Genomic DNA, 13656 nt, shown 5'->3' with positions numbered 1-13656 from the left:
AGTGTGTCCTGTCAACACGTGAACATGCTCACTCATCAAGCAACGTCAGCTGACTAATCTGCGTACTCTCATCTGGAATGAGTCGAATAGAGGATTCCTAATGAAATATGAAACCGTAATTTCTATGAAACTGTAATTACTGCATGCATTAATCAGCGGTGTGGAAATGTGCCTTGTGGTGAGAGATAGAGAGCAGAATGAGCAGAGAGAGAAAGCTTCTGGCCTATTCTCTTTTTTTTTGAATGAAAAGATTGAACTCATCTGTTTGAGAGAATAATAATCACCTCCAATGAAATCACAGCCACTGTCTAAGCACTTCTCTGATGATTCACTCATTCAACAAACTGGGCTATTATCTACTTTTTTAGATAACAATGGAAGTCTTCATTTTGTGTCTGTGCTGCTCCTCCTTTGCGTCATTCTGCTCTTTGAAAGAGAGAGAAAGAGAGGACAAGACTGTTGTGTTGTTGAAACAGACGGCAGAGACACATCTGGATCCTGAGTCTTAACCACTCAACCATGCCACAGTAACCTTCCTTTTGTCTGATTCTCCTTTTAATGTCTTGATTTATCTTTTTTTTTTATTATCACTGTCTCATCTATTTTGCACACTGCCTCTCTCTATCCATCTCTCCCTTCCCCTCTCTCTCTCTTTCACATTAACCTTCTCTTGCTTTTTGTCTCGCTCGCTGTCTCCGTCTGTCCTCCAACCTGGCCTCGTTGTTTTGTCAGCGCACTCTTTTCACTGACAGTTATCGTGGCATAGCTGCTTTGTATTCTCGGGGAGAGGACAGTGTGTTTACCTAGCGCAAATCCTCGACCTGTTCATAACCACGGCCGACCTTGGCAGCGCACGGGCCGACTCACCCCGGCATCAAGCTGCCGTGAGCGCTGACAGGCCCGTTGAGGCCCCCGCTCTTTATCGATTCTGAGCAGGCAGTGGCACGGACAGTCCTGCCTGCCACTGTGACCCGTACTCTTTATCAAGCCCTCTGTAGCCCAAGAGACTGACTCCTGCTCTAAACGCAGTGGAGCACTTCATAATCATGCTTCTCATACGTGCAAACATAAACACACACGCCACTAAAACCTTATACACACACATATGTTTAAATACCCATGCATACCCCAATGCAAGTATTTACAAATGCAAACAACTACACTTAATTATGCTAGTTACAACAATACACACACAGCACTTTGCTTATTTTGCTTGCTCAAGGTTTGGTCAGAGACTACTCTGATGTACTGTGGATATTGTTAATGCTTCACAGGGGCTGCCCGCCCGTAGCCAAAACAAACAGCAAGGTACCCTCCTTCTCAAATAGGTAGCGACTGGATCTATCGATTCGCACAAGAACCTCACGCAGCTGGAGAGAATTAATCCTCGCTCTCCTGACGAGCTGGGCTGAGCCAAAACTAAGAAGGACACAGCGCGACATCCAATAGTCCCCACTGCAAAGAAACTAGGACATGAAAAAAAAAAGTTCCCTCCTCCCTCCTCTTACACCTCACACCCTGCTCAAAGGCAAAACACACTGTAAACAAACTTATGAACTTTTGTGTGTGTGTGTGTGTGAGAGAAAGAGAGAGAGAGAATACAGATGCATACATGTGAGGGGAAAAAAAGGGATGGGGGTTCTCTGTGAGGCCACACAGACACGCAATGCTGTGCAATCTAATGTACAGTATAGGCAAACAGTGAGAGAAATGAAAAGAGAGGAAGTAAAAAAAAAGAGAGGCAGAGGCAGAGATGGAGACGAGATGACATCTGCAAACCAGAGGGATAACTCCTCTTTTAGACATACAGACATACAGACTCGCTAACCTTCAGCAGTGAAGAGAGATGCACTGTCATGTGTGAACAAAGTTTTATTGACACAAGAGTAATGCTGGACCACACCGAGAGAAAAAAAAAAGTGGAGAAGTGCTTCTGCTAGCCTGTCCTAGATTCTCAACTGCACATTTATTCCCCATTACTCTTCCTCCCTCTTCTTTCTCCTCTGCTTGCCTCCCTGTGGAGGAACCAATTTCTTTGAATGTGAGTGTGTTCGTACATAAACTCTGTATTTGCAATAAAAAAAAAAAAAAAATGCATGGATGTTTTTGCATACTGTGGGTCATGCCTCATAAAACCACAAAATTAGGGGCTCTGGTCGCTTAGAGTGGCACAGCAGTATTCCCTGAGCTGTCCTGAGGTCTTCCAAGAGATGGTCGACCCAGAATCCCTTCGGAGGGATGTTCCCTGGAAGGGCTGACTAAAAGTTTGTGAGGGTGCAATTAAAAGCTCATCGAGGGGGGGATTAGAGCATGAGGGATCAGTGCATGTGCATCTACAGAAACACACCCATTTAAAGGAACAAGAACAAGGATATAAGTGCTAACCTGATATGAGCACGAGGAGTTACTGAATGTTATGGGATGTTGTTGAATTCACTTGAGATGAAGCTTGAGAGTTTTTAAAAGGAGGATTAAAGGCCCAACCAACAATTTCATACTGTGGTGTCCACTGTCATTCCCCACTTACAGGTTTGATTACAGAGAGATTTACTGGAGTGAAGGGGTTTTATTCACTGTCTGTCTGTAATGTTCGGGCTTACAGGATACGAGGACTGAATGCATAATATTAGACCTGCTGCTAGCATGAGCCATATGTGTTTACTTGATTCCCAGTAGGTTAAACTCTACTTTACAGTTGCATTTCTATACAGAGTCAGGTGGCAAACAGAGGCTTTTCAAGGCAACAAAAAACCAAACTCCTGGTACTGTTTTCACAAGGTCCATGTTGCTTGTCTTTGAGTTTGGTTTTTGACAACATAACTCAGTACTGAATATGATTTTCAGCTTCTGACTGATAATTTGCCCTTGAATGCACCACCAAGGAGAGTGTTGAAAATGGTCCCCGCTGCGCCAAACTGCAACAATAACACAATTTTGACAAGAAAATTAAAGTAACTGAATGTGTACTGTGATGGATTGCCTTCCATATGCAGGTTTCAAGTCTCTGCCAGTTGATTTTTACTACTGTGGTGAAAATAAAAACTAGGGGCTGGCTGGAAGGTGGAAAATCAGTCTAAAACTGTATGGTATGCTTTAGAAAATTGTTGGGAACGATATAAATGACATGCCGTTTGATGTTAATTTGTTTGAATACACAAAGCACTGGTGCTCTTTTCCAGGTACTTTTATCGTTCTATGCTAAATTCCCCAGAATGAATTGGCTGATGTCTAACTTAACCTTGGTACACTTGCATATAAGCTCTCGTGACCAGCTTTTTGTTGGATGTTGTTTAAGTGAACACAGCAGAAAAAGCAAATACCAAGAGGGGGAATTCAAAACCAGTCTTTCTCTATTTATCCCTCTTGCCAACACAACCACAGGTAACATAAAAAAAACAGCTGGTACTGCTGGCTGCAGTGGTGGTGGGCTTCGAGTGCATGTTTGTCATAACTCTAGCTGTTTTCAAAAGAATGAGCCAACTCCAACAAACTGAAATTGCCAACAAACAGTACAAACAGGATTGATTTTTTTTTCTACCTAAGGAAACTTGCTTCCATCAAAGAAACAGCCCTTTCCCTTCTCCCTGGTAATTTGAAGCACCGCAGCTCTGTGCTCAGACGCAGCATCCGGTCTGATGCTGCGTCTGGTCAAGAAAAAGCAACAAAGCAGAAAGTGAACCAATGTCAGAGAAGACAGGTGAAGACAAGCTTATCACTAACTCGATACGTGTGAGACCAGAAACTTTCCTTGGGTGTTGTTAGCCTTTATTGTTGAAACCTGATTAGGAGACACAACTAAAACCTCCTGTTATAATGTTTTTAAGAGCTCAGAGCCATGATTTCATACGGGCATGCTGGGCAAGGAGTCGCTTTATGCCAAGAAAGTAGAATTTTATTTTTATTTTTTTTCTGACAGGCAGTGTTGTTTTTTCGTCGCCTACGCTGGCTCGCTAATTTGCTGACTCTGTGTCACCAAAATCTGTGCCAGTCTTTGAGTACTATACTGGGGGCAGAGGTGAAACAGGCAGTGTGTCATTGACAGTCCAATGGTACCCTACAAATTTGGTGTCAAGGATAATTGCAATGAGGTTTTGAACTTTGTCTGACAGTAATCTGGGAGAGGGCATGGGTTATGTACTTAACTGAAGCATAACAGACAGCGAGGCAGGGAGAGATCTTGTCATCAACAACTTAGTAAGTTACTATTCTATAAATGATCGAGTAATATCACGATTTATTCCATTCAACATTGTAAAGATTGCATGTCTCTGTGAGTCAGCCTTTCAGACTTATGATTACACAACATGCCACCTCTCCCGTCACAATGATCTTCAGGTTTTCTGGGAGATTCAACTCAGAGCTTCCATTTCCCACCTGCTGGCTTTACTCCACCATCACCGCATATACATTTATTATTCTATAACTGTTTCCTCCAGAAGCAGGCACCACAAAGACCAGACATGTGCTGTATAACTTAAAAAAACTGTGTTCACTTGTTAGCTCAAATAGCTCTGTTTCTATCTTGATGAACAGCGCAGCCACAGAAGAAGCGAGAGAGTGTGAGGCAGATAAACAGAGAGACAATAAGGATACTGAAATGGCTGTCATCCGTCATAGGCATCCTTCAGCACTGTCTTGTGTCTACTCAGTGTCTGCTCATGACATCTGCACAGGAGAAACTAATCTGTAGCCCACGAGAAGGCCCTGGCCTTGATACCAGATCAGCTGAAGTGAAACACATCAGGCTGCTGACACACCGCCGTTTCTCCCTGGGAGAAAAAAAAATGAAGCCATCACTCACAGACACAAGCCAGTAAAATTACAAACTCACAACCTTCCACGGAAATGTCTTTCATCTTTACAGTGCTTTCCTTTCTCTCACTGTATCTGCTTCTGTCTTTGTGAGAAGCAAATGGAAAATAACTGAGATGAATGCCTAATTTCAAAACCTTTCTATGCTCAGTGTTACTACTGCTGCATCATAAAACTACCATGGCTGAACTTTTAACTCCTTCGCATTATGTAGAGATATTGATTAAATCAGGCAGGCATATCTGCATCACTGACATGGGGCTTCACAGAAAATATCATTGAAATGGTCTGTTGGTGCAGTGAGCTGGCCTATGGCAGCAGAGGGAGTGACTAATAACAGAAGTTCATGGTTGGAGGCTGACTAACGATAAACAGGTAGCTGGTTTATCGCCTGGCAGGAGGGTGAACTCCATCTATATTCAGGTTACAGCAGGCAATAATTGATGGTTCCTAAAACCACAGCCCCAAACAATGCATTAGCAGTGGTGTTGTGGTGTCTGGGTACCAGGGAGACGGTGGGGTTGGTTGGGGATAGTTCCATACCCACCGACCCCCCCAATCTCACTGGCCATCCTTGCACATAACTTGTTTAACCTGAAGGTAATTTAATGTGATGCGGAATGCAAATATATGCATGTAGTTAAGTATAAATTAAAGGTTCTTGCACTTGCTTAGTTACAATTTGATCATCTTTATACCTCTGCTTCACAACAATTAAGAGGGAAATATGGTAGTACTTATTCCACTATATTTATTTGACAGCTTTAGGTACTGTTCTCTTCTAACACAAACAACATTAACAGAAACATTAAAAAGCCGCTGAAGACAGCAACCATTTCATGGAGCTAACATTGGCTTATTTAGCTTCTAATTAGCTGCTACCTGATAGAATCTACTGGTGACAGTTGCCTTTCAGCTGAGAAAATCATTGGCCACTGGTTAGAAAGGAAAAGCCTGCCTTTGTCTACTTCTGCTGAAAATCATCTGCTACTATTATCCTTTAATCTGCATATGTGCCACATGAGAATTTAATGCTTGACAGGCATAGTAATATATAAAGGGGATGGGGTTTAGTATGGTCATTTGCATCTATTATACAATAATTATTTCTGCTGAGGACTCTTTGAGCAAGACACTGAGCCTCTGGTATGCTATACTGCGTCTCAATCTATAAAGAAAGACATAACGTGAATAGAGCAATATGCAGGATGGAGAATATGCAAACACCAATTGCCTTGTGTAAACTACCTTATATTAATTGTGTATTAATGCATAAATATTATATGAAGGCATACTGTATTATTGAGTGAAGAGAGAGGAGCCACATAAAAGGTATAAAAAGAAAAGGCCATGTTTTATAAATTGTCTAGGATTTTGCTTCACGGAAGTTTAAAAATACATGGCAGTACAGGCAATTATGCAAATTATCAAATGTTTGGTTTTTCATTCAGGCATGTGAATTATGATAAAAGGGAAAAAATGGCTACAACAACTACAAGACTAATCACTGGGCATACATGACAAGAGAGGTCTTTAAATCACTACAGATCTTAAGTAATTAACTCATCGCTATCATTAAGCCATGATCGCTGAAACGGAACAAGTCAGTATGTTATATAAAAGCTCATTGTAAATGCTTGGTTAAATCACATATTCATAATTTATCTCTGATAATAAAGACAGATAGAGATCTTTATATGAGAGACAGTGAGAGTGAAAGGAAGAGAGAAGCAGGAGAGAGGGCGAGAAAGTCACTACCATGTCTGAGACATCTATTTATTCTCTTTGCTGATGGGGTATTAATTCTCCATATCGGTGCGTCGCGGATGAGGATGAGACTTCCAGGTGTGTGTCAATACCATGCGCTGCGTCTCTGAGTACAATCCAAATCGTCAAATGTCAGGTATATCTGATAGCTCTGATGCTTAAAGTTACAAACATGGTGACATTCTGCCCAAGCGGGGGTGGGCTTTTTATTGAGTAGCGGGGGAAGCGACATCAGTAGGACGGCCAGACAGTAAAAGATTCTTTCCAAGTTCATGCATTGGTTTCAAATGAGAAAACAAAAAGCAAGACAGGGCTGAGGGTAGAGAGTTTAAATTCACTTGAAACCCTCTATTTTTGATTGCTAAAGATGTTTGGTACATAATCTGTTTAAAAGGAGCATCTTTTTTATTTGCATACCAAATCTCTACACATATTTTATGCATGCACACATGCATACACACATACAAAGCAATGCATTAGCTTTTATACTGACGATTAGTAAGAGATTACAATTTGAAATTTTGAAATAATTACTGTTACAAATCCCAGTATTGCTCAATGTACTGTAACACTGGTTTGCTGTCTTGCCTTGTGTTTAGTGGAGGGTTGAGATCAATTTCTTCCCCCTTGTACTCAGAGAACAAACAGATGTGGGATGTGTTACCTTAGCACAGATGCGGGGGTTGTCAGGAGATGGTTAGCCTCTACCAAAATAAAAGCCGGTGTTAGCTTTGCCTACATTCAGTTGGTCAGCCTTTAGTTGAGGATAGGACTTCTCTAGAGTGCTCAATCACTGTAGCTGCCCTGCTGTAGCTGTTCATGGCCAGTAAATAGCTCCAGGTTTTATATTTCTACTCTTAAGATGTGACGTGGAGGATTTAGACCTGTTTAAAGGTGCATTCAATGGTGCTCAGTAAGTAATTATGTAATTAAGTAATGTAAATTACTTTTTCAGTCTATAATGAGTAACTGATTAAATTTGGTGACCTCCCCAACGTTGTTCATATGGGAACTTGTTTTATAGCGGCTCTCGCAGGAAAAGTCCAGGTTGTGTATGAAGCTCTAATCAATACTAAACTCCCCGATGCAAATAGTAAATCTTTAACGGGTGACACACCATTCCTTTTGGTTGCTCATCATCTCTGCGTCCTTTGCCCCAGTTGTGGACATCAATACACACCACCACTGTGGTAGTAATTATTTGTTGCTGGCCTCTTGCTTTAAGAAAACTTAACTGCTGTCCCTGGGGCTTAGGCTCCCCATGCGTTTCTTAGAGGTGGACAGTGGGAGGAGGACATATTGGAAAATTGTCATGTACACACACACACACACACACACACACACACATACATGCGAACCTGCAGACTTAGCTTGGTTGGTAAGTGCACACACACACACACACACACACACACACACACACACATACACATAAACAGAAGCTCATATCCGCCCACCAACAAAACCGGCAAAGATGCACGTCAACCCACACACACACACCCACAAATACACACACCAGTGCTCTCCAGATGGATGGCAAGCTTGATAATGGTTGAAATGAAGAAGTGGATCACTGGAGTCAATCCTCTTTTTCGACAGTTATGACTTAAAACTCCTCCGAGAAGTGAATCATACTGAAGTCTGGAGACGAACAATCAACCTGGGACGAGCAGGGAGTAGCAAACGGAGGCCACGTACATCTCAGCAGGTCTTGTTTTCATTCAAGCTGTCCACTGCAACTGTCTTTTTTTTTTTTTTTTTAACAGGGATGAAGAAACTGTTTCATATTCCACACTGAAGCTCCTTCCCTCAAACGTACACTGTTGAGCTTTTGATGAAAAGAAAAAAAAAACCCATCTTTCAGTAAACCAGTTTTGATGCTGAAAAGAAATTTGCTTTGCTGAACATTTACAGAAAGTGAATGGAGAAATACATTTCAGATTTCATATAAAATCATTCAGTTTTATTCACAAGGCCATGCTTTGAGGGAATGTAGACCAGATACAGTATATTGCCTGCAGTGACATTAATTACTAATCTAGTTAAAATGCCAATATAAGTGAAATTTGAAGTGCAACAGCGTCAAGACAAAAACCTGCTGTTGATATTCTTTGGCACTGAGTTTATAATGAAGTCTGTCCCTATTAACAGGCAAATTATAACCTCCAAAAAAGGGTCTAAATGTAACCTGCAGCACTGCTGGTACATAATTTGCACCTCAATAAGCTTTGTTAGCAGCGCTTCCCAATTTTTTCTGATAGCAGATTTGAGAAAACAACACCCATGTTTGTGTACTGGTTGCTGAATGGATTTAAAGCTTACACTGTACTCATACATCACCATCTGCCTGCTGTAGCCTATAGGCTGCTTACATCTTACAGCACAGACTGACAAGTTGCCAAAAGTGACTGCTGAAACCCCAGCCCACACTTTTCAATTGGTGTAATTAACACTGAAGCTAATCTGATGTCAGGCTTCTGGTGACAACCTCTAATGAAACATATAGTGTCTGCTACTTCCTGCCCGCTAATCAGAAACAAGACAGACCTATTAAAGCTCAAGCCTTTGTTTGCCAATGTGTGGCTGTCACTTTCTTAAGGCTCTGAGTCTGCAGTCAGGCTTTCTCTATGCCTGCCAGCGCTCATTTAAAACCCTCCAGGAACATTTACGCGTTGGCTTCAAAGTGTGAACAGAACAAGTTGTACCAGCGGCAGCACTTAGGAAAAGACAGAGATTAATAATCCGAGATGAGGAAGAAGAGGAGAGATCAAAAGAGGGAAAACCCCACTTATTGTGTACATTTAGGCTGCGGTGATTACTGCAGCATGTGGCACGTGAGTGGTGTAAAGACAGGCCACCCAGAGACTCAAAGTGACGGGTGGCCGCCGCGGTTTAGCCAGACGCTAAATCTATGACTCTACAAAAAAAATCTGCTTTTCCCTCTGAGGTGGCGAGTTACGCCATATACAACCGTGAACTGGTGCATCTGTATGTGAGGCCTGCTTGCTGTGGTGTGTTGCCACCCCGCCTGTCTCCCCTTTAATATGTATCCTTCCACTTGACAACATAAACAACTCGTCAATTAGCAGCCTGTTTGTACAGACGTTTGCAGCATTTAATTCACCAGGGGTGTGGCTGACTGAGACTGTGCACCAACTCAAGCAAAAGGGAATAACTGGGATGAAGGATAAAGAGTATGTGCTTGTGTTTCTTCACACAACTGTAATTGAGTTTTGTGCATGCAATCTGTGTGTGTGTTTGTGTCTCTGTGTGTATGATTGGGAAAGATAGCATAGAGGAGCTAAAATTAGTCGTAAACTGCTGATCGGCTTTGTGGATTGGAAGTTCATTAACATGCATGATGCTTTGATCCACTGATAAAGTCGGGGAGGATGGGACCATAAACACGAGAGCCGATTAAGATGGTGCTCCTATAACTTTTGCAGGACAAAGTGAGGAAAAAGTTTGAGAAGGCAAGAAGAAAAGATCTAATGAACAACAGACACACAGAAACAAGGAATGGCTTGAGGCGAGGAGGGCAGTAACTGGCCTGCAGAGATGCAGAAAGTCAGTTGGAGTGAGATAACAGAAACATCCAGAGAGGCTGAGATAGCTGGAAAGAGACCATCTGTCTCTTTCACTCTACACTCACCATCAGTGGAGCAGCCGGTGGATCCGTCGCTGGAGCAGTAGCGCATCTCGATCCTCTGTCTGCCCACTTCTAGCAGGCTGGGGTCTGGAATGCGAGCTTTGCAAGTGTAGCGGAAACGCTGCTCGTAGTGCCCACCATTGTCAGAGATGTTGACGGGCGTCCAGGGAGTCCAGGGTGTGGTCTTCTTCAGGTCAGGGCAAGGCAGGGTGTTGCACGACTGGTACTCCTGCAGGCACAGAGACGGAAACATTTCACTGGATTATTGTAGAGCTTCTGGTCTATTTCATTGCGAGCACGTTTGCAGGCAGGTGAATATGCCACGTCTAGCGTAGGAAGAGATAATCACAAATCATTAAAGCAATAATTAAGCAAGCTCAGACAGAAATTTCTGGTGTATTTCGCAAGCATAATAATAGACAAGACAATAGCTTTTGAAATTCTCTGCAGTGACTAATATGAAATGAAACAGCTTTTTTTTTTATGAGGAAATAAAAAGCCTTTTCAAAGCTTTCATTGCTGCTCATCCTTGAAAGCCTCTTGATTCCAGTTCTGGCTGGTTTACTGTATGTTGCTGGGTCCATGCCCCCCTTCCAAAAAGAAAAAAAAAAATCCTTAGAAACCAATCTAGCCCTGTTGTCATAAACATATCCTGCCATTCTGCCAGCATGATGCACCAACTTAGTCTACATTACCAATAAACCACTTGCTGAACATGGCGAGGTGCACAAAAGGTCATTGGTCACATTTAATTTATTACCAAGGGGAAAGGACAGAGGAGGGGAGGCGAGAGGGTGCGATGCCAGGGAGAAGTTAATAGAGAGAGAGGTGAAGAAGTAGAGGAGGGGGAGAAAAAAGACGACAATAATGGCAACTCTTTCTTCCATCTGCATCTGGCTTTGGGAGCTGGGCAGTAAAAATGAAAAACACAGCACTGAAGCTCTAACAGTATGATATGTGAGTCTCATTCAGAAGTGCCATGAGTATATATTTTCTCTCCACTTCCCTCAGCCAATTTGGACTACTGGTCAAAAAAAAAAATATATTCTGCTTCTTCTGTGGTGCTATATTTGATGATATGATTCAAGAGGATAATAGGTGGGTAACAGGCAGTCTGGACCCCTTTTGTGCCCAGCTAAATAAATAAGGGGGTGGAGGTAGTGATATGTCTGGAGAAAATGACACCACAGAAGAGAAGGTGAGATGACTGCCATTTTCCTCCCCACTTGTTTATTTATGCTGAATAGGCCTTGAGTGACTGCCAGACCTTGACAAAATAAGATAAGAGTTCCTTTCTGCACATCCGTCAGCCTGTCACATGGGATAGGCTGACAGGTCAGCTGAGGAGAGCACTATACATTATACAGCATGCAGGTCTATTTTTCACCATCTTGCTTCGTCTTTCATGCTCTCTGTCTCGGTCTCACTCTCCATTCATATATCTATCTTTATATTTCTTTCACCCCTTTTTCACACACCGTTCAGAACTCGCTTTGTGTCAGCTCTCTTTCTCCCTCTCCTTGTTTCTTTTTCCCCTCTGTATCGCCGTTTCATCTCTCTCTGTCTCTCCGTATCTGCCTCTCTTCCCTGGGGTACTGGGGTTAAAAACACTAGGAGGATTTAGATTCTGTTAGGGCCCCGTGATGAATGAGGGTGTCACCTCCACCGCACTTCCTGCCTCTCTCCATCTAGCTATGTAATCATCTCCAGACATTAATATTTAACATCATCACGCATCACAGACCAGCCCACAATCTGTGATTATCAGCCGGTAACAAAAAGGAAGATGAAAAAAAAAATTGAGAAAAAAAAAGTCCACCTCAGCGTCTCGCTGCCGCCTACAGCGACAGAAAAGCAACACATGGCAAGAATGGGGGGGGGGGGGGGGGGTGCAAACGATCTGTGAGTGTTTGTTGTGTGAGTTGTTGATGGTGGCCAAACACAGTAAATATTTAATGAGGCTTGTCTGGTAAGCGTTTTTCCCTGTACTCTCTGAGGATTAGTGTCGATGCAGAGGGCTAAGGAGATAATTACTGGGTTTAAAGCTAAACCTCATTCAAGGTCTCCAAAGGCATCCACATCAACTACAGCTAAAGTATATGCAGCAAGGTGGTCAGTGTATGTGTAATAAAGATACCCCACTGACTCTACTAATATTAGAAGCTCTGTGGCTTATTGAGAGAGAGAGAGAGAGAGAGAGAGAGAGAGAGAGAGAGAGAGAGAGAGAGAGAGCGAGAGGAGGAAATAGCACTAACATTTTCAATCCAATATTTGGATCATTTTAGTTCACATTTATACACTGCAGTTTGTTCAATATATGAAAAAGGGACAACAATGAACATCTGTGGATGGCTTAAAGAACAGATTTATTTTGAGAGAGTGACATGGAAGATGTTTAGCAACTCCTGCCACACTATCTGCTGTTTTACTTTATGGGTTCATTAGATATAATAATGCTGGTAGATGTCTTGTACAATGGCAGCTGTGAATTCTCTATTGTGATTGGCTGGGCAATCTGGATTTTGGCAGCTTTTATTTTGAAAACTAAAGAATAGCTGATTAATAATAATGATGATAATTATGCTGGTTGCTAAGCTAATAGACTGAATGTAGAAAATGGGGTGTTGAGAGTATGAGGTAAGGTCATGAAGATATGGTGGGGGTCCTAGAATCAGTTCTGTACCACCTGGGGGGGCCATGAAGTGAAAAAAAAAAGGTTAAAGACCCCCAACTGTTGACTATATTAAATCCAGCAACAATGTTGAAGGATGGTGGACAGTTTATTGTCTTTTACTGCAATAAAAAGTGTCTGGTTATGGTGGCTACGGATGTGAATACAAAATCATGGCGTAATAATAAAAAACAAAAACAGTCCCCCCCTGCTCTAAGAGTAACAATTTTTATAACACGTTTTGAATAATGCATTAAAATGGACCAGAGGATGTGAAATGGGGAAATCTACCCCATAAAAATCCATAACCCCAACACACACACACACACACACGCGCACACACACACACACACACACATAAACACACAAGCAAATGAAATGAGCCAGAGGAGCAAATACGTCATCTTAGGCATACATAACATGTTGGCCATGTAATGGCTGTCTGAACAAAAAAGAAGGAGCCATGTTTGAATAAAAACTTGATTCACTGTTGAAACATTTAGGCAAAAGAAGCTGAGAAAAATGAGCTATTTAAATGTTTCATCTCATTCTTTCCACTTGATATGGCAAGCTAATAAAACTACAAAAAAACCCAAACACAACAACAACAACAAAAAACCAAAAACCTGGAAACATATCCCACACTCTTCACTCAGCCACACTCACATTTCACTCATTTTCAGAGAAATTAACCAAAAGTGAAAACATGGCGGAAAGCAGTCGAATGTGACAAGTGGCATGTGGAACACAAAATTGGATT

General features: G+C 42.1%; 1 protein-coding gene across 1 annotated transcript in view; it reads right to left on the bottom strand.

Moving 5' to 3' along the window:
- Window positions 1-13656, bottom strand: part of sema5a (sema domain, seven thrombospondin repeats (type 1 and type 1-like), transmembrane domain (TM) and short cytoplasmic domain, (semaphorin) 5A) — a 114303-nt gene that overhangs the window by 11621 nt on the left and 89026 nt on the right. Inside the window, exon 16 of the mRNA XM_041066298.1 lies at window positions 10229-10454. Within this exon, the coding sequence (XP_040922232.1) occupies window positions 10229-10454 (226 nt within the window). The remainder of the gene's footprint in view (window positions 1-10228; window positions 10455-13656) is intronic.

This window comes from Toxotes jaculatrix, chromosome 20, assembly GCF_017976425.1.
Source record: "Toxotes jaculatrix isolate fToxJac2 chromosome 20, fToxJac2.pri, whole genome shotgun sequence".
Lineage (NCBI taxonomy): Eukaryota > Metazoa > Chordata > Actinopteri > Toxotidae > Toxotes > Toxotes jaculatrix.
This window is presented reverse-complemented; position numbering and strand designations above follow the sequence as displayed.